The 19,347-nt window shown below is 36.6% G+C and overlaps 1 protein-coding gene across 1 annotated transcript in view; it reads right to left on the reverse strand.

Moving 5' to 3' along the window:
- Positions 1 to 19,347, reverse strand: part of Ddx56 (putative ATP-dependent RNA helicase DDX56) — a 178,339-nt gene that overhangs the window by 131,320 nt on the left and 27,672 nt on the right. The window contains exons 2-3 of the mRNA XM_090414917.1: positions 13,895 to 14,059; positions 5,136 to 5,216 (exon numbers count right to left, since the gene is read on the reverse strand). Coding sequence (XP_090271043.1) covers positions 5,136 to 5,216; positions 13,895 to 14,059 — 246 coding nt within the window. The remainder of the gene's footprint in view (positions 1 to 5,135; positions 5,217 to 13,894; positions 14,060 to 19,347) is intronic.

Consider the following 19,347-nt stretch of genomic DNA (forward strand, 5'->3'; position numbering starts at 1 on the left):
ATTCAGCTTAGTCAGTAGTGTTAGAAAAGGGGAGCCAGATAGAACGGTAGATACTGAGGCTACTTCATTTGCTAGGAGGATAACATCACCATTTGAATGGCAGGATTGAAGATGGTAGAGTTTCATGGAAAGGAATGTTAAGAGATCTGAGTGATTATCCGAGTTTGGAGAATGGTAAATGCAGCAAATGAATATTACTAAATGAGACAAGGAAACCTTGAACCAGAAGAGATCAAAAGCAGAGTATTCCAAATTAGCCACTCTCTGGCAGACAGGCATGTGATCTCGCAGAAGGCAAAAATATCACCCTTGTGGCAAAAGGAACTGTGAAATGTGTAATTTGGACATTGGAGGTGGATAGTAGTAGTATTAGATGCAATTTGAGTTTCTGTCAAGAATAAGAGGTCTGGTTTGGATGACTGTAAGTGCAGGTAAATGCCATTTATGTTAGTGCTAATGCTACATGTTAGTAAAGTGGATGTGAAAGTGAGTTTTTATTGAGAAGATTCTGACATAGTTTGTATGTTGTGATTGGTTGCATTGTGTATTTTTTTTTTATTGGGAATGGTTTATGAGTTCCTTTTTGTTACAGAGTTACTGTCGTTGTAAGATTCATCATTACTTCATTTGTAGTTAGATGGAAGGACAGATTGGGGACGTGCAGTGAGAAAAGATATACTCTTGGACATGACATCTGTACAGAGTGATTAGTCTCCTAACCATAACGTGGCTTTGACAGTGCTTCCCACACATCACTACTCAGACTTTCTCTCCAGGCATGACTTGGCAAAGTATGTAGCAGTGGGATTATGCATCAGTTGTTGACTGTGAAGCCTCCTGACTCATTACTGACAGGTTTAGGCCCATGCATTAACTGGTGAGAGTCTGTGGCACCAGTTGTTTTAACCGATGTTTAACTTTGAAAAAGAGAAGGTTATGGGTCTCTAAATATACATTAAAGATACCAAGAAATTATATACAGTCATTAGCCTTTATATGCAAGTAGCTCACGCCTGAGCTACTTGTATATAGTGGCTAATGACCACATCACTTGCCTTAATATGTATCCTATAATGCAAAACACACACCTTCAGATGTGTAAAATGCTATGCATAATTTTAAAGGAGGAATGTTTTGACAATTACATGGTTGATTCAATTCCATCACATAAAATACAAACTCCTTCTGTTATTATGTTGGTTTGCAAATTTTCTTCAATCTTGGATGGTTATTGAATAATAATAAAAAAAAGCATTTAGGCAATTACAATAGGAAAAAAAAAAGTTCTTCCATGAGATCCTTATAGGTCTCATGCCAGTCCCAAGCCTGGATAAAGGAGGAGGAGGATCGGGCAGATGAGTGTCGATGCTCTGACCATAAAGAAAAAACACGATTGTTATCTGATGTCTACACAATCAACAGCTACAACTTGCCGGCTCGGGTGTCGCCTGGATAAACAAGGTCCACGATACCAATCAAGTGATCAGGGTTGGATCAAAAAGTGGGATACCGAAAGGAACAGAAACTAACAGAACTGTTATCAGTAGGAACGTGGAATGTGCAGACACTCTGGATGTCAGGAAAATTAGAACTACTTCATGAGGAAATGAAGAGATATCAATGGGATATACTAGGATTGGCAGAGATGAGATGGACATCATCTGGAGAGATCAATGGATGCGAAGTAATATGGTCAGCACATGACACCATGCATGAAGCAGGAGTTGGCTTCTTTCTTAGCAAAAGAGCTCGAGAGACACTGTTAGGCTACAAACCAGTCAATGAACGAATCATAGTAGCAAGATTTCAGGCAAAACCATTCAGCATATCAATGGCCCAGATATATGCACCCACATCTGACAGCACAGATGAGGATATTGACTTATTCTACAAAGATTTGATAGAGACAATAGAAACAATACCAAAGCAAGATGTGCTAATTATTGAAGGAGATTGGAATGCCAAAGTTGGAATAGATAATGATGGTTGGGAAAGAGTCATGAGAAAATATGGATTTTCTCATGACTCCATTTTCTACGTCCATTTTCTACACTCCAACAAAAGGAGTGTAGAAAATGGACGTGGCAATCAAATGATGGGAAAACCAAAAACATGATTGATATGATTATGATTAAAAGAAGATGGATAACACCAGTACAGTAATATCGAACTTTACAAGGAGTGGATATAGACTCGGACCATAGTTTAGTGATTGCAAACATCAAATTGAAATTAAAAAAGAAATATAAACCCCAACATCAGAATAGAAGAGATATAGCATGAATAAGTGAAGCAGAAATAGGAAGAAGGCAGAACAGTGTTAGAAGAGAAACTTAAAAGTTTGGAGAAAGAAAAAAAAAAAACTAATTTAAGAGTGAAAAGAGTAATTGAAGGCGATGGAAGATGCATATTGAAGAAACAGTACCAGAGAGAAGACCAAGAAGAAATGAATTACACAAGAAACACTGAAGTTAGTACAAGAGAAAAGAATGTTGAAGATAAGAAGGGATACATCAGAACAAATAGAAGAGCAATATAGAAGAAAGTGTAATGAGGTGAAAAAAGCAGTCAGAATGGATAAGAAATGGTTAGAAGCCCAATGCAACAATATAGAACAGTACTATGGAGAGCATAAAACAAGGGAGGTATACAAAATGATCAGAACCATTAATAGAAAGTGGCAACCAAAACAGACCACAATTAAAGATGAAAAAGGTAAAGTATTGATGAATAAAGAAAAAACTGTACAGTGGTGGACAAGATACTGTAGTGAGTTATATGAAGAAAACTAGATTCAGATAGTATTGGGAAACTGACTGAAGAATTGAAGCAGATATCACCATCAGGTTATGAGCATGATATGGACATTTTAAGAGGAGAATATGGTTTCGGAGAGTCATGGGAAAGGTAGAGGTAGAAAAAGCAATAGGACGGCTAAAACACAACAAGAGTCCTGGTAATGATAACATTACTGGAGAAATGATTGAATATGGTGGTGAAAGTATGGTTACAGAAATGCCCCGAACTATGTAATATGGTATGGAAAGAAGGGAAAATGACAGAGGAGTGGGTGAAATCAATATTAGTAACATTATACAAGAAAGGAAATAAACTAGAATGTAAAAATTATAGAACAATTGCCTTGATAAATCACCTTGATAAAGTGATGATGATCATTTTGACAGATTGAGAACACAATTGGAAGCATACCTTGCAGACGAGCAAGCAGAATTTAGGAAGGATAGAACTACAATTCAACAGATTTTGACGATGGTTAATAGCAGAGAAAGCTAGGAGAAAAAACAAAAACATATATACTTGCTTTGTTGATTTTCAGAAAGCATTTGACAGTATTGACCAGAAAGTGACGTTAGCAGTTCTGGAATCCTATGGAATTGATAAAAAACTAATAGCTATATTAAAAGATGCTTATCAGAATGCAGTTGCAGCAGTTAGAATAGGTGATGATTTGGGGAAAATGGTTTAAAAATGGTTTAAAACAAGCAGAGGTACTAGACAGGGAGACCCAATATCACCAAGCATTTTCATCGCATATTTAGAAAGAGCAACGGACAAACTGAAGGAAGATGCCAAAGGAATATCTGTACACAGAATGAGAATTAACAATCTGATATTTGCAGATGACATTGTTATTATTGAAGAAGATGAAAGAGAACTACAAAAAACACCGAAACTGTTAAATGAGGAATGGAAGAGATTTGGACTTGTTATGAACTTGGAAAAAACAAAGACAATGGTATTTGGTGAGAAGAACATGAAACAAAAGATACAAGTGGATGGAACTGATACAAAAAATGTAGAACAATTCACATATTTGGGAAGTAAACTGACATATGACTTGGACTATAAAAAAGAAATAAAGATCAGGATTTCAAAGGGAAGAACAAATCTGAAGGCCATGAATAACATTTGGAAAAGTAAAGTGATCAGCCTGCAAACAAAACTAAGAGTACTGGAAACATGCATCTTCAGCGGTGTACTGTATGGATCTGAAACATGGGTAATAAATAAGGAATCAAGAAAAAGAATTTTGGCATTTGAAAGAACTTGTTACAGGAAGATTCTAAGAATAAAATGGGTACAGAAAATCACCAATGAAGAGCTCTGTCAGAAGATACAACCAAAACAGAATCTAATGCAGAAGATTATAAAACGGAAGCTGCAATTATTTGGACACATCTGTAGAATGAGTGAGGACCGGAAGATAGACATTTATGTTTGGTATTTTGGATGGTTTAAACAGAAGAGGTAGACCATACAGAGAATGGATAGACAATATAAAAGGCTGGTGTGGAATGGGTGTACAAAAACTGTGACACTGTGCACTGAATAGAGAAAGGTGGAAGAAGATAGTGAAGCAGGCATCGGACATCAACGGGAAGTGAGTCCATGGTTCGTGATGATGATGATGAATAGAAAAAAAAAGAAACAAACATTCTTAGTAGCTAACCAATAATTACCAAATATCTTAATAATAAACTCTTTGTTTAATATAATCTAATAAACACATTACTATATATCAGCTTTGGTCAGCAATGAGTGGCCATTATAGCATGCTGTAGAATTTTTTTGCATTTATCAGTTAGTAACATCAGTTCTTGCACTTGTAAGAAGTACCCTGCCTCTCTAGCTAGAGGTATTGCATATAATATTTATGGAATAAGTCAGGCCTCTCTGAGTAATGGAATAGTATCATTACTTACTTTAAAAAAATCAGGTTAGTATGCTGAGGATGTAATAGTATCCAGAACGTCCAAGTGCAGGAGATCGAAGTCCTTTTCTCTTTACTTTCATTGTCTAACGATGAAATTAACTCTATGTTATTCTATATTTCTCATGATTTTTACAGTTTGTTCATTTCATATTATTTTTTTGTTAATGGAAGAGTATTGTTATCATTATAAGTGGAAGTTTCATTATGCAGGAATATGCTGTGGGTGAAGGAATTAAAAGTTCAATACAGCTAATTTTGTCAGCAATACACCTGATGAACTTACCTATGAGGTAACTTACTTATTACTAAATTTACTAAATTATCAATGTTTTTTCACTTATTGCTATAAAAAAGTGTAGACAAACATATATAAAATAGAGAAAAATGTATGTAAGCTTACCTTTATATGGTTATAAATTTGCTTACACAATTCTTTACTAGGTGAGAGTATTAAAACTTTAATATCCTGTTGGCTGAGTGCCTAAAAAGCCATAAAAATAAGAAAAAAATAATAATTCCCACACTGAAAAATTCATTTATTACACTTTAGCTTAACAGAATAAAAGTTCTTACTTTTTTCTAAGCAAAGGCAATCAGGAGTTTACACAGAGTGTATCATCAAAAGAAGCTTCTTGTTAGAAACTTCTTTTGATGATACACTCCATTCAACCTCAAATGTGTGTTGTTCCACATTTGAGGTTTAATGGAGTATTGAAAGGAGGATTAAAGACTAATTTTAATGCTTCCAATATTTCATTTCAGTCACTGAGACATCTTCAGGGAGTACAAATAACACTTGTAACACTCACAAAAAAATACAACACAATACTTAATGAAACATGTGGGTGACTCTAAAGTCCTATCTAGGTGGTGCACTCTCTGGACAATTATAGTTTCCCAAATTTTGGGAAGTTTTATGCATCCATATTTGTATAAATTAGGTTGATTTCTGAGTGCCACTGCAGATTCCAAAAACAATTTTTGCGTTTTAAATTTACTATGGTGGAGCATGGTGGTTTTCTTCCAGAAGATACTGCAAGTTGTATCCAAGTCCAGATTGACCATATTTGTGATTGCAGATGTACGATTTGTGTTCATCTAAATGGATAGTGGCTGATCTACCTGTCTGTCCAAAGTAAGCCAACATGCAGGTACAGTATACTCCAGACACTGAGAAAGGAGGGAGCTGATCTTTGGTAGAATGGATAAAGGTAGCAAATTTCCAGTGGGGCTTAAAAGCTGTATAGAGGTTATAATTTTTTAATGACATGGCTATTTTATCTGATATGACATGGACGTAGGAGATGGTAATGGCATTTCTTGAAATACTTTTGAAGAGATGGCCAAGGAATGGGGGAAGAACTGATTCTTTTTCTTAATTCTGTAATCACTGTAGCCATTGGAAAGGAAGATGTTGTGCATATGGGCGAGTTCATTTGAAAGAGAGGTTCCACTGGAACAAAGATTATAAGCTCTACTGGTTAATTTTAATGATGCCATATTTTGAGAGGGGTGGTGGGAAAGTTTGTGAATGTATCTGCTTGTGTGAGTGGGTTTTCTATATACAATGAAGGAGAGGTTACCATTCAGAAGGTATGTTACTAAGGTGTCTAGGAAGAGTAAACTATTATTTTTTTTTTCCATCATAAACTGGATTCTTGGATGTAGATTATTGAGGTGACTAATGTGTCTGGGCCAAATAGAGAACAATATCATAGCCAGACAGAAGGTTTGAGAGCAGGTTCAATCTATTACTAATTTTTCAAAATTTTCCATGTAAAAATTGGTATAATTTAAGGCAATATTGGTAAACAGTGAGGTGATGTCAAAGCTTACCAATATATCTGTATTATTTAAAGTTAGATTTTCATTCAAGGTTTTAAAATGGGTAGTTTTTTTTATATAGGAGGTGGTAAGTTCAAGTTAGGGGTGTAAGAGAGTTTGCTAGCTGCTTTGACAATTCGTAGCATGGAGCATCAGTGGTATCTACTGTAAGTCTTAGGGGGAATTAAGTTTGTGAATTTTAAGTAAACCATATATCTGGGGAGGAAGGGAGGGTGAGAACCAAAGGGTTTGAGCTTTTTGTAATGCTCAGCAGCCAGGAAGATACTTTTTTAAGTAAGTTCTTTAATTTTGTAATTTGCATTTTTGTGCGATTGTGATCAAGTAGAATCTGATAATGACAATACTAATGTTATCCATTCTACCAAAGATCAGCTCCTTCCTCTCTCTCAGCGCCTGTAGTATATAAAGTATCCTGTTCCTGCTAGTTAGCTTGCACACAAGATTGCAGATGTATGATTTGTGAACACGATTGTACACTGGCAATCATGACTATGGTCAATCTGGCCTAAGAGTTGTATTGGATACAACTCACAGGATCTTCTGGAAGAAAACCATCCTACTTAACGTAAATTTACAAAGCAAAGACTGTTTTTTGAATCTGCAGCGACACTCAGAAATCACCCTAACTTAAACAGATACACATGCATAAAACTTCCCAAAATTTGAGAAACAATAATTGTCATAATTTCCAGTTTACATCCTATGTGGCCTACAAATGCCCATCGAGGGCACACCACCTACATAGGATTAGATAGAGTCACCCATGTGTTTCATTAAGTATTGTATTGTCTTTGTGTGTGTGTTACATGAGTTATTTGTAAGATTGTAATAATTTGTAATACTCCCTGGCAATGTCTCAGTGACTGAGATGAAATATTGGAAGCAATAAAATTAGTTTTTAATCCTTTCCTAATGCTGTTAATACTTCATTAAACCTTCAACATGATGTCCTCTCAGTTTGTTCTCTGCATTCCTTTAAGGCTTTGTGAAAGACTCCTTCCTGTTATCTAGCTTTGATCTTCAGTGGACCTTAAAGGTCAAACTTTTTAAAGTTAACTTTGGTTTTCATGCACTGTGTTAGATGTGATGATGTTAGCATTAAGAGGATTTGGCAAGCCTATGCCATATATGTCCAAGATAGCAAGTAAGAAGAGGATCTTAGTATACACTGCTTTCCCAAATATATTTTACCCAGTATAATAAATTTAGTTTAATCCTTTATCCAAGTGAAAGCAAACAAAGTGCAACACCAGGCAACTCCGAGCAAAAGTGGACCAAGCTCTTATCACTCCTTGTCTCAGTATCTCCCATAATACAAAGTACATCTCCTTGCAGACATGTATACTGCTATGCATTATGGGAGATACTAAGACAAGGAGTGATGAGAGCTTGGTCCACCTTTGCTTGGAGTTGCCTACCTTACCTCAGTCCTGAAGATATTTTCAGGTGCAAACTTTGTTTGCTTATACTTGGATAAAGGATTAAACTAAATTTATTATAGTCTAACCAAGTGCAAAATAAACTTCCAACATCTTTCTCTAAATCCAGAGTAATTCAATAATAAGGTGGTACACCTGTTGGCAACTTGTATAGGTAAATATGACCTCTCCTATTGCTTCTGCCTTAGTATCTCCATGTTTGGGTCTGCCTCCCACTGACGAGACCTCAATAAAGGTCGAAACCAGTCTGGGTACTGGCCCTTCCCTTAATGCATGGCAGTATACATGTCCGCAAGGAGATGTGCTTTGCATTATGGGAGATACTGAGATAAGGAGTGATGGGATCTTGGTCCACTTTTGCTCGGAGTTGCCTGGTGTTGCACTACCTTACCTCAGTCCTGAAGATATTTTCAGGTGCAAACTTTGTTTGCTTACACTTGAATAAAGGATTAAACTAAATTTATTATAGTCTAACCAAGTGCAAAATAAACTTCCAATATTTTACCCAGATATTATGTTAAAACAACTTGGTTAATAATGCACAGGGCATGCTAAAAAATCTTCAGGTCTTAGTGCTCTTTTGCTGGGTTTTCATCTATCACATTTATCCTATCCTGTCTTTACTTGTCCCAGTTAACTTTAATTATGTGAAAATTTCTTTAGAAAAGAGATCTAGGTTGAATTCTAATTTCCAACTAAATTCTAATTGAGTTGAAAGTATTCTTACATTTTTCTGACTATGGCTACTCTTGAGTATAGAGAACAAAAAAATTTTTGGTTTCTTTTTATAATTTTTCATTTTGTTTGCCTGAAATAATTTACACAAGGAATCTTGTAGATAAATTAACAGAATGACATTAATATCTTTTCTAACAATTGTACACCATGAATAATCACAAAACATGAATGAACCATGAATAACCATCTGTAGGCATAAGCTTTTTTATATTATTAAACAAAGAAGGTGCCAGAAGATGGTAGAAGGAAAAGAGCATAGGAGAATAATGAAATGCTAACTTACAGAAAAAGTATAGTTGTGTGTGCTATTATAGCAAGAAAAGTGGTTGTTCAGAAAGAGCAAGGTGGATTATCTTCAGTACATTGTATCAAATGACTCAGCTACGCAACACATAAATAAGAAGTTTTAAATTCTGAGTCTGATATTATGGTTATCATATAGGACCTCCAAGGAGTCACAAGGCTCATTGTGGGAGGTCCATCTGAAAGAGCATAAATTCTATCATACCATTCCTTAAACTTGTTCACCATTCATACTCTCATCACCCCATTAGACAATGTACTCCATAATCTAACCACCCTCCATGCAAAAAAGCCATTTCTTGCCCTCTTGCTCACCACTTCTTTTCACAACTTCCAGGAATGGCCTCCAAGTACTTGCTTCTTCCTCTTGGTCTTATATATATGAAAGATCTCCCCAGTGTAAAGTGTCAACCTTGTAACTATCTCTCAACAGTATAAATGTTGCAATCCAATCAATCACCTCTTCATCTTCTGTCCATCAAACTCTGCAGCCCAGAGTTTGATGGATATAGCATTGTACAGTCCTGATACTTTTGCCATCTGCCTCTGCATCCTATCTGATTTTTAAGGTGATTATAATCACCTACTTCATAATACCACATGAATTCCTTTCTCCTTGATAGTCCTGCATGTCTATTCATCCTTCCAAGTCAAGACTACATGGTCGCTCTCTCCAACAGGGAACAAGAATGGCATCTCAGTTACAAATGGATCCTCTGATGCTCGGAACAAATCCAAAACTCTTGAACCTCATTCCCTCTACTACATGCTGAGCTCAATAACATTATTGAGCTCAGCAATGTTAACTTGTTTTGCACTTCTCAAACTGCCTAAATATCTCCTGCTCTTCACCCTCTGTGTTCCCTGGCTTATAGCAACAGCCCACTAAATATCCTGTCCTGCTCACCTTCCCAAATTCTCCAATGCGTTTACCCTTCCTATCCTGCTGACATATGCTATGCCTTTCTATTCCTGTCAGAACATCTCATCCATATTTCAATGACTCCAATAATCTCTGGAAAGGCTGAGGCTATCAATGTCATCAATTTATTTCCTTTATTTCTGATACTCCCAGTATTTGCATAAAGCAACATTAATGCATTGTTTGTATTTCTATACCTATTATCATTCCTTCCAGATGCCATTTCCTTCATGACTCTGCAGTATACAGGACATTCTCCCATTTTCCAAGTGACCATTTCCACAAAAGGCCACCTCGTGCTACTATCCACTCTGGCAACGCTAGTTTCCCTACACTAATGCTCTCTCTTCTATCCTCAAATGTACTCTAGGCATCCCATAATCCAAGCATCCCATTTTGATACATTCTTACTGTCATGTCATTCATTATTACTGCTCTTCTTCTCACTGCCGCATCATCATATCTGGGTAATATGCTGACAATCTTCCTTCTCAAACTCCTGCTGTACAATCTCAAACATTAACCTTAGATTTCTAGTCATGCAATTCACACTACCTCTCAGCATCATTTGTACCTACCACCACTATAATCTCATTCACATTTTCACCTCATTTTATTGCCATGATCATACTCTATACTGTTCCTCCTGGCAAGCACTCCTATAGTATTATATTTTGCACACAACAAATCATTGAATATCTGTACCACACATCTCCCACTTATCTGTTCATTCTTAGTTCACCTGTCCCTCCCTCACTCTCTCTCTCTCTCCTGACGCTTGCCATCCCCTGCACTCTCACTTACCTGCCTTCCTCTCATCTCTCCATTCCTTGCTCCTACATATTCTCACCTTCTTTTCCTGATTCTCTCACACTCCTATTCTTGTTTGCCTCATATAATTTAGTCTTCCAAGTCTTCTACTCTCTTCTTTCATGCTTGTCAACTCATTTTTCAAATTTTCCACTTCTTTCAGTACCTCTATCTCTCTCACCAAGTATCCTACAATCAATTGGCATTCACCTAGCTAAGCACTGCCATCCTCCAAATCTCCCACACTTTATATATGCATATAAATAAATAAAAAATATATGCATCTCAATGATCCTCTTGCCTTCCTCAACCTTGATCATGCTACTCTCATTTCTTTTTTGGCACTCACTTGTTTCTGATGCACTGTTATCGCTACTACTGAAACTGGTTACACTTATATCGATATTACTCAGCTCTTCTCATTTTCTACATTTTATGCAAATATGCACTCCCAGTCTCTTACCTGCTATATTTTTAATCACTGGGAGGAAAGCATACTGCAAGGATAGAGTAGAGTAAGTATGCTAAAAAAACATTGTAGAATACTAATGCAGAAATGAAGTTCTCAAATGGTGGTGAAATGTAATAATATATCAGCTAATTGACTTGTGGATGCTATTACTGAAAGATGCAGTACAGTACATAGACAAGATATGCTAAAAAATATGGGAAACTAAAAACCTCAAAATATAAACTCTTTACATGTAATAACCACCAATCTGGAAAGACTCACTGTAAATTTAAAATAAATACCCTAAAATTTATATATATATATAAGTTCCTGACACAGGATTATTGAATAGCTCTTGTTCCAGCTTTGCATAATAAATAAATAAACACACACACTCCCCTCCGGAAAGAAGTCAATGGACATGATAGTGTGAGAAACAAGCAGCCATGGCACCCACTTCAATAAAATGTAAGGCCTCTTTTTGCTGTGATAACTGCAGTAATCCTATGGGGCATCCTTCCCACAAGCATATGACAGCAATCAATGGGAATTTTAGCCCATTCTTCCTGTAGGCAAGTAATGAAGTCCTGCCCTGTTGTGGAGCAGATGACCCTTGACCCCACTCAATGTTCCAGTTCATCACAGATGTTCAACAGGCTTGAGATCAGGGCTCTGTGGAGGCCAGTTAAGTGTGGTGACATTCATGTCCACAAACCACATAGTTACAGCAACAGCCTTATGTCATGGTGCATTGTCTCTTTCAGCAAGACAATAGTCAGTTCTGTAGAAACACCACAAAGTAGAAAGCAATGCATTGTCTGAGATACCTCTCAGATTTCAATGTTCATGGCACCAGAAATAAAGGTCCATGGCCAAACCAGGAGAAACAGGACCCTACCATCACACTACCACCTCCAAATTTCATAGCTGAGGTTATGCACTCTGGTAAGAGACGTTCACCGGTCATCTGTCACACCAATCCATCTGCTCGGTAGAGAGTGTAGCATTATTCGCTATAACACAACTTTCCAAGCTTCCACGTCCCACTATACATGCTTTTTCCACTATTGAAGATGCACTGCATGTTGGTTTAGGTAACATTGGGCTTGCATATTGTGGTCCTGCTAAGAAAACACGTTGTGATCCTCAGTTCTGAATGTTTTTGTGCATATTCATGTTCCAGTTGAAACTCTGCATTGCATGTGTCAACTAATGAGTGGTGGTTTTTACAAATTTTTCTTTGTAGCACCTTACAGTCACGTTTGGTGAGTGTGCTGGGTTGTCTGCTGCAGGTAGCAGTTGATTCGCTATGCTTCCATTTCTGTATGGTATCATTGATTGTTGACCTGGGATGGCCCAATTTGTCAACAATTTGCTGAATAGATAAGCCTGCAACATGTCACTTTGTCATGCCTCTTTCAAACTCTGTTGGTTTCTTTCTCATAGTCATTTCACCTGGATACAGTTACACTGACTTGGGAGCATCGTATTCCTCTAATTGATACCAGCTACAAACACGTGACTCGTTACATTGGTATAATACATCCTGCACATGGGGGGGAGGGGTGTCTGTTGATTTCTTTCCAAGCAGTATATATAGGTGTAAGAATGCAAAAACGAGTGGCATTACAACAAAAAAAAAAATTGGTCTTGAATTTCCTACACTGACTGTTCTTTGATTCCTCCAGCTCATTTTGAGCAAATACCTGCTTCCAAATAGTTTTTCTTTTTGTAATATCCTATTCTGTTGTCTTAATTAATCTATATAATCTAAGTTGGCCTAGTTTGCTGAGTGGATATCATACCTATTCTTCAACCAACAGGCTGTGGATTTGAATCTCACTGTAGGCATGGATGTTTGTGAATGTCTTTAGGTGAATTTCATTTCCTTATCCTACTAATCAGATGCATGAAGTCTTTAAAAAGTTCCATGTTTAGTCTCTTCAGGCAGGGTTCCTGATATAATCCAGGAATTTGGTTGATAGGTGGATAAGATGGATAATAGGTTGTTGAAATGAATAGGAAATTGGATAAGATAGTATGATAAGATAGCAAGCTATATCCTGGAAAGGAAATGTCATAGAAAATGAAAGCAACAGTGACATGCCAGAAGGTTCTGTTATGGAGTCATTATTGTTCAACTTATTTGTTAATGATACTGTATACTGTATTAGTGGAAATGAGCTCCAAGAAGTGAATGCAAGGCAATGATCAGACCACACCCAGACTACTGTGCACAAATCACAAATTTGCTCATCTTGTTTCTGCTATGATAAGAAAACTCAAAGATCTAATGACAAATATCAGGACTCTGGGATGTTAATTATGAAGCGGACTTGAAGAATATAAATTGGAGATTTCAGCAGAAAGGCAGAAGTGAGATATGACGATAGGATTCTTTTAGTCTGAGGGATAGTTTTACTAGATTAACACAATAAATTTAAACAAGTTATATAATATATAAATATTGGACATTAAAGATTCAGCATTATTTCAAAGCCAAATGTAGGTAAAAACTTTGAAAGTTTCAAAATTTTGACCAGAGAACTTATAAGAGTTATATAAATTCAAAAACAAGTTATATAATTTTTTACTTTAAATTTTAACTTGTTTGAGGCAAGCAGATGGTTGGATCATTATAATCAGATTACCTTTGTTTTGGATGACAGGATTTTCTGAATGACTGGTATCACAAATGCTGCAGTTTTTCCCGATCCTGTCCTAGCTCTGGCTAGAATATCTTTTCCTTCAAGAGCCAAGGGAATGCCCTTTTCCTGAATAAGTGTTGGCTTTTCCCATCCTAACAAAGCAATAGCCTATTTTAAATAAAGAAAAGATTAACTAGCAAGCTAGCTCATAAATAATATGTATTATACTGAAACTTCAGAAAATTAACATGGCACTAAAACCAAAAAAGACTGTTCTGAAATATAAAGCATAACATATGTGCTACTAAATGTATGTACCAACTCTGCAGTAACTCTACTTACTTCTTTTGATACAGCTGGATATCTAGTACAGTATACCTCTAGTAGTATTTCATCTTGCAGAGAAATCTAGTTACATAGATTTTATTATTCATGAGCATGTGCTCTCAGTATCTGGAATATCCCAGATATTTTCAGTATCTGGAAGAGGTGGTTACGGGGTTGACACTGGGGAGTTCTTTCGCTTGGTTGAACAGTAGGAAGGAGTCATGACAAGGGGCCATCCCTGGAAGTTACGAAAGGAAACTGTGAGAAAGAGGGTGAGGAGTGGTTTCTTTGCATGAAATGTCAATGGTTGAACCATGGAATGCATTGCCTGATAGAGTGTGAGAGTGAGAAATGTCAATGCGTTTAAGCAGTGGTATGATAGACTGTGTTTCTTAGGAGGGACCTCCCTCGATGAGTCTTGATAGACTTGTGTTTCTTAGAAAGGACCTCCCATGATGAGTCTTTTGATTCCATGGAGGCCTGAATAATAATAATAATCCCCTCAAGGGATAGCATTATTATTATTATTACATGGGCAACTCCATGTAACTTTTTTTTTTTTTTTTTTTGTCCAAGACAACATAGCCTGCTATCCATCATAGGACTTCATTTTTCCAGTTTTTATTCCTTTTTCTTCTGCCGTTTTTATGGCGGTCCATATTTCACTTCCATAGACTAGAGAAGGTCTTGCAAGATTTTTAAGAACTCTTATTTTGATGATCCCTGTTATCTTTAGAAAGTGAAATTTTGATATCAAATGTCAGCTTCTTTCATCCTGAATACAGAGCCTCTGAGGTATATGAAACAGCTAAAATTTGTTCTAAAATTTTATTTTCATTCATGATTATACTTCTGACTGGAGATAGTCCTTTGGAGGTCATGTGGTCTGTTCTGGTCTCATACCATCACTTTTTGGGTCTTCCAATTCTTCTTTTTCCATTTATTTATATTCATATAATATTTTTTGGCAACATTCTATTGTCCTTTAGATGTTCTAACTATTTTTTTATTTATATAGTGGTTAATTGGTTTTATATTCGGGACTGTAAAATTTCTTCATTTGTTGTATGGTCGCACTTATTATTATTATGATTCAGGCCTCCACGGAGTCAAAAGTCTCATCATGGGAGGCCCATCCTAGGAAACACAGTCTGTCATACCACTCCTTGAACTCCTTGACTGTTCATGCTCTCACCACTATTAGGCAATGCATTCCATGGTTCAACCACCTCCATGCAAAGAAACCACTCCTCACCATCTTGCTTACAGCTTCCTTTCATAACTTCCATGGATGGTCCCTTGTCCTTGCTCCTTCTCCCTGTGACACCAAATGAAAGCGCTCTCCAGTGTCAACCCTGTAAAACTACTGCTCAAGAGTTTAAAAGTCGCAATCATATCACTTCTTTTTCTTCTTTCTACCATACTCTGCAGTCCACATTCCCTAAGCCTCTTGCAGGACTACCTACATTTGCACTATTACTAATAACCCATCCCAGCTTCACATCGTAGTGCCACTGTGATAAAATGTAGGGATAACGAGGTGGTTGTGCCACTTTATAAATCACTGGTCAGACCACACTCGGACTATTGTGCTGAGATTTGGTCACCTGGTTTAGGAAATGCAATGCATCCCCTAAATTTCCATTGCCTCCAAATGTTTCTGAAATGTCTTAAATTTCTGAAGTGAGGTTTACTTATATATCAAATTTTGTCTCATCTTGTCAAACTATATTTGGGAACAACAAGGTGGTATCCATATTCTTTCGCTTAGTACCCACATTTCAGCATTCTAGTATAGTATGCCCACAGATTCGAGACCCTTCAACACTTCTGCACATGTCAATAGGAGGAGAACCCATTCCGATAATAGGGTAATCAGTCCGTATTGTGGGATGAGTTGTTTAATATTACACGTCGGAAAATTAACTTCTCTTTTATGATCATTGTAGTTTTTTTTTTTAATTATTATTTGACACCTCCAGGGAGTCCAAAGACTCATCGAGGGAGAGTGTGCTAACAGCATCGAACGATTGGTTCCCTTCCAACTACTAACCACGCTCAAACTTACTATGTAGTTAACTATGTTGCTTGTATAACAGTTGGAAAATTTTACCTATAAAGCACATGATTTCGCGTGTTGGCGGCCAATTCATACGTCCTTCATTTCTTTCTCCCCCTTCAGCATGAATTGACTATTCTTGGCAAGATGCCAAGCAGAGACCTACAAACTGTGGGGGAACTATAGTAACACGATATATACCATTGCAAACAATTGAATATCTCTCCTTGAACTTTGAACTATACACATCATATATTATTAAGCAACAACAGTCCCAAAGCAGAATCCTGTAACATACTGCTTATCACCCTTCTCTTCTCAGATGTTGTTCCTACATCCACACTTCTAGTGTTTCCTAGAAATGAAAATCAAGTTAATGATTCTACTGCATAAAGGATTTTTTAAAATTTTTTTTCACATATACACATGCTTTTCATAGGTTTTGGAATTTATCATGAATTCATAAGTAATACACCAGTACCACTAGGGATCTCTCAATTATCTGACATCAAATGTTCAAATCTTGAATGGGTTAGTGTATCAATGAACTTCTGGTACAGTATCATGTAACTGAATTTTAAGTTGTTCAATTGGCAAACTGCTTTCCCACTGTGGTCAAATAACTGAAGGACAACAGTACTCAGAATTTAAATTAATGTGAATTTTTCTTTTCTAGTTACCTGAGAAGGGGGGGGGGGGAGAGAGAGAGAGCGAGAGAGCACAGATCTTCAGTTTTTCTTCTCATTTATGCCAGATAGTAAGACTGATAACAGTGAAAAAGAGACATCAGAAAACATTACTTGTTCACACATCAACAGATTGCACTCAGAGTGACTACCGAGACATGAGGGTGGTCAGAAAATTTCTCAGCCTCGACCATAGATGGCAAACAATATCGGCACAATTTTTTTTCTAAGTTGGTACATTTGTCATAAGCATCCATGAGAAATTGCAAGTTGTTCTATCAAGTAGTTTGTTTTATACAGCTGTCTGAAGCAAAAGTGTTGTCCATATCCCTTGAAACAGATAAAATTGAGTATTGTGCAGTTATAAAATTCTTTGTAAATGAAGTTTTAATGGCAAAAGAAATTCATTCGAAGTTCATAAAAGTCTATGGGCACTCTTCTCCTTCGTTTTTGACAATTAAGAAACAGACTGCCAAGTTTTTTAAATGTAGCCATACCAGCCTTGAAGATGATTCACATGAAGAACGTCCAAAAAGTGTAACACCACCAGAAATCATCGACCAAGTGCACGACATGGTATGGATGACTGGCGAGTCAAAGTGTGTGAAATTGCTGAGACTATAGGCATTTCAAAAGAATGTGTAGGATTCATTTTGCATGAAGAAGTGCAAATTTTTCATGCAAAAATGTATCACGGGTACCACACAGATCAAAAACGCACTTGCATGAAAATCTCTGAACAGTGCTTGGAACATTTTAACAAGAATAAAACTAAATGAGACATTATCTTTGGATTTTTTTGGACCATGATTCTTTATAAATATGTGTATACAATTGTCAACCAGTTTCGCCAACTTTGGTCTGTCTGGCTTCTTCAGGAAGAGAACGGTTACATTAACATTAAATGCTACAACAGAAGAATGCAGTAACGACCTTAAAATCAGTTTAAAAAATAATGTCTCATTTAATATAAAAAGGATCAAATATCAACAATCAAAAAGAACTAATTTTGTGCATGGATGAGACTTGGATTCACCAGTACACACAAAACAGTGGACAGAAACTGGTTGTTCAGCACCAAAGAAGACAAAGTCGGTTCCATCAGCACGAAAGGTCATGGCATCGGTGTTTTGGGATGCTAAAGGCATTTTGTTTATTAATTATCTTGAAAAGGGTAAAACAATAACTGGGGAATATTATTCCAATCTTTTAACCAGACTAGACAAAAAATTTGTGAGAAAAGACCCGGTTTGCAGAAGAAAAAAATTATCTTTCATCAGCAATGAACCTGCCCACAAAGGTGTTTTGGCAATGGGAAAATTAAGGGATCGGCACTATGAATTGTTGGAACTTCCACCTATTCCCCAGATTGGCTCCCTCTGACTTCTATCTCTTCCCAAAACTAAAACTCTTCCTTGCTGGTCAGCATTTTTCTTCGAATCAAGAGGTGACTGCAACTGTAGAGGGGTATTTTTCAGATCTTACTGAGAACTACTACAGAGATGGGATAATGGTGCTGGAGCATCACTGGAATAAATGTATTAGTCTTAAAAGAGATTATGTTGAAAAATAAAAATAATTTTGAAATTATAAATTCGTTTTTTCATTGTTAGGATGAGAACTTTTTAGAACACCCTCATACATGTTATGGCACATTTGAACACTTTTAAAAGCGAACACTATTAAAATAATCTAGAACTGTAACGATGCTAGTGAAGCTGATTCAAAAATCAAAACAAGTGCATCTAAGGAGTTTACAGATTTGAAAATGAAATCATAATCACCGAAAAAACTGAAAGAAAAAAATTGCAGCTATTTTGCACAACAATTTAGCACTTGTTTCAATTTATTATTATCATCATGTCCTCCATGACAGACTTACCATGGGAGGTTCATTCAACTAATAACATATTTATCATACTGAATTTTAAAATCCTTAACATCACCTGCATTCATAACATATTCCAGTAATGTATTCAATTCCACCACAAATCTCCACTTAAAAATCCACTCCTCACTTTCCTCCCCCCCAATACTCCTGCATTACTCCCAAGGATGGTTTCTGGTTCTTTCTCATTTGCCTTCTAGTCTTTTTATAATACTCTCTGGATTAATCTGATAAAAAACACTCATTAACTTAAATGTCTCTATCATATCACTTCTTTTCCTATCCACCAAACTATGCAGACCACATTCCTTCAACTTCTTTCCATATGTAACAATCCAGAGTCCTAATACTGTCTTAGTCAACTTGTCTCTGGGGCCCCTCTTCAAAGTTTCCAGATCACAATGAAAGCCAAGTGAAGAAATATGAATACAATAGTCTAAGTATGGTCTGACCGGTGCTTTATACAGTGGCACAACCAACATTCTTATCCCTACAT

The sequence above is a fragment of the Typopeltis vanoorti genome, chromosome 26 (genome assembly GCF_054136105.1).
Source record: "Typopeltis vanoorti isolate ZY-2024b chromosome 26, IOZ_Tvanoo_1.0, whole genome shotgun sequence".
Classification (NCBI taxonomy): domain Eukaryota; kingdom Metazoa; phylum Arthropoda; class Arachnida; order Uropygi; family Thelyphonidae; genus Typopeltis; species Typopeltis vanoorti.